Below are 3,056 nucleotides of genomic sequence, written 5' to 3'. Positions count from 1 at the left end.
AAAAAAGACAGTCTCTTCAATAAATGGTGCTGCGAAAACTGGACAGCTACATGTAGAAGAATGAAACTCGGCCATTCTCTTACACCGTACACAAAAATAAACTCGAAATGGATAAAAGACCTCAACGTGAGACAAGAATCCATCAGAATCCTAGAGGAGAACATAGGCACTAATCGCTTCGATATCAGCCACTGCAACTGCTTTCAAGATACGTCTCCAAAGGCAAAGGAAACAAAAGTTCCGTGCTTTTAATAGCTGCTTTATGTATTGGGGGGCTCCCATTTTGGGTGTAGAGATATTGACAACTTTTATATGTTCTTGTTGATTGTGTGCTTTAGGATTAGGTAGTGTCCTTCTTTGTCTCTTGTTTTCAGTCTTTGTTTGAAAGTCGGTTTTGAGTCTGCTGTAAGTACTTTTACCCTGGCTTTCTTTTCCCTTCTGTTTTCATGGCCAAAGTTTTTTTCCGAACCTTCCCTTTAAATTTACATCTGCCTGTAGGTCTGAAACGGGCCTTTTGTGTGCGGTGTATCGATGGGTCTACTTTTATCCATTCTGTCACCCTATGTCTCTTGATCTTAGTGTTTGGGCCATTTCCATTTAAAGTAATAGTTGATCGATCTCCCTCTCTCTCTCTCTCTCTATCTATATACGTTTGTGTGTATTTATTGCCACTTTCTTATTTGTTTTTAGGTTGTCGGCACGGTTCTTCATTATTTCTTCTGTTGCTCTTTCTCTCATGGTTTGCTGGATTTCTTTCGGCTCTGCTGAGCTTCCTTCCTGTGTGTGTGTGTTTTTTTTTTTTCAGATCTGCTACCAGTTTTTGATTTGTAGTTACCATTCTGTTTATATAGCGCATCCTGTGCATATAGCAGTCTATGGTGAGTTGATGGTTGCTTAAGTGTGAATCGATTCTTCACACTTGTCTCATCCATGTTTTAGGTATAGTCACCTTTTAGGTATGTAAAGTGATACTTCCCATCTTTTTATGGTCTACATCCCTTGACCGATTTTTAGAGCTAGATCTCATTTTCCTGCTTTTGTGCTTCCTCCTTTCCTTCCTCCTACATATGATCTTTACTTTCCACTCAAAGAGTCTCCCTTCATGCTCATGGTACAGACGGTTTAGTGATCCCGAATTCCTTTAACTTTCGTTTGGGAAATGCTATTGCTCCTTCTATTCTGAGTGAGAGGCTTGTTGGAGAGAGTGTTCATGGCTGGATTTTGTTTGTTTGAGTCTGGTGTTTTGGTTTAGTTTTTTTTTTTTCATGTATACATTGCCTATATCATCCCACTCAATTCTGGACTGCAAAGTTTCTGCTGAAAAGTCTGCCAAAAGCCTTGTATGTAACAGTCTTCTTCTCTCTTGCTGCTTTTATAATTATTTCTTTTCACCCCCTTTTTGCTATTTGGATTTCTAGGCATTTTGTGGTGGACTAGCTTGGGAAGATTTTGTTGGGGGCTCCTTGGGCCTCCTGGATCTGGACTTTGGTTTCCTTCCCCAGATTCAGGAACATTTCACCTATGACTCGTGCAAATAAAGTTTCTGTCTCCTTCCCTCTCTCTCCTGCTTCTGGCATCCCTGTAATGCCAAAGATACTACACTTGATGATGTCACTGAATTCTCCATTCGTATTTCAGTTTTATCATAATTTTTACTCACTACTCTTCAGCTTGATTGTTTTCCATCATCCTGTCTTTCGGATCACTGATCCTTCTGCTTGCTCTCGTCCACTATGTGTCCCGTGTACTGTGTTTTTGGCCCATTTCACTGTATTTTAGGTTTACACAGATAGAACTAAGAAAGACGGGGTGGGGGGAAGGAAAATTAGACAGTCATGGAGACGAGCGTACAAACTTCCCCCCGCCCCCTCCCCCACACCCTGCCATGTATCTGACTACATGGGAATGCCGGTTGCTGGTTGGGTTCCAGGCGGAATGCTGAGGGTGTGTTGTGACTACCGGATCCACGGTGACCATCACTTGTCCTGTGGTCGAGCAGTACCATGGAGGAGCTGCCAGACTCTCTGGAGCATGGCTTTGAGCTGATCCTTGGGAAGTTGTTTGAGATGATGGCGAAGCTGCTGCCAAGTGACTGGAGTCCTGGACTGATGTTCCACAACCTCCAGTGGGAAACACTGCTGTGTCCCCCTGTCATTGGCTTCTTGGTGGGCCTCCTCTTTCTATTCCGACTGGTTCAGTCCGTTAGAAGTCACTCCTATGAAAAACGCGAGAAGCAGCTGGCAGAAGCACTGGCTGCAGGGATCGAGGAGAAATGCCACCTCATTGACAAGGTTTTTGTAGCTGAGAAGGAGCATGCAGCAATCGAGTCATCTGCAGAAGAGGCCAAACTAGAGAAAGAGTCACTCGATATACCCAGCCTTGCAGAGTCTTACAGAAAGGGGAAGATGACCAACGTGATGCTGACGAAGGAACTCCATTCTCTGTGTCGAGACCTGGAGGAAGAGAGTGCCAAAAGATCCCAGCAAGAAGAGCAGATGATGGAGGTGCTAAAAGACCTGCAGGCCCTGGAAGACATGATGACTTTCGCTAAATCACTAGGAGCTTTTCCGAACCTGCTTGGAGACCCAAGAGCCAAGCCCTGCTGCTCCTTTGCCTGGAGTGGGCCTGGGGCTTAAAGCGGTGCTGTTGCCTCCCCTCCACTCCGGCCTCCCCCCCGCCAGGCTTTGTTCCTCACCTTCAACGTCTATCTGCGGGTCACGGTGCCCAGTGGATGCAAGGTTTGTCCTCCCCGGACTGAGTTCTTCCATCTTCACTTACTAGACACAGCACACGGCTCCTTCATGCTCGACTCTCCCACGTCTAAACACTATTGCACGTCCTGCAACCCCACTCAACCCTCTGGGACTTTCTTTGTCTTCACCGAAGTTTGGACTTGCTTTCAGTAGTACCGAAAGACATACTTTCCTTAGAAGCGAATTATCTTTTACTCTGATGCCTTAGATTTCTCAAGTTCTTATATTGCCAAGGCTATTTACAGTAGTCTTTGATAGGGGAACTATTTTAATTTATTCTCTCTATAATATTGTATTATAGTT

General features: G+C 44.6%; 1 protein-coding gene across 1 annotated transcript; it reads left to right on the top strand.

The window, feature by feature from the left end:
- Nucleotides 1-2,003: 2,003 nt before the first annotated feature.
- On the top strand, nt 2,004-2,738 carry LOC116863701 (cTAGE family member 4-like; the record flags this gene model as incomplete). The annotated part of the gene is given in 2 exon segments (XM_032851079.1): nt 2,004-2,585; nt 2,587-2,738. Coding segments are annotated over 2 exon segments (734 nt in total), but the record flags the coding sequence as incomplete, so codon positions are not given.
- Between the last annotated feature and the right edge of the window lie 318 nt (nt 2,739-3,056).

Source organism: Lontra canadensis, unplaced genomic scaffold (assembly GCF_010015895.1).
Source record: "Lontra canadensis isolate GAN:19392208 unplaced genomic scaffold, GSC_riverotter_1.0 scaffold2335, whole genome shotgun sequence".
Classification (NCBI taxonomy): domain Eukaryota; kingdom Metazoa; phylum Chordata; class Mammalia; order Carnivora; family Mustelidae; genus Lontra; species Lontra canadensis.
Note: the sequence above shows the minus strand (reverse complement) of the source record. Positions and strands in the feature narration are given on the sequence as shown.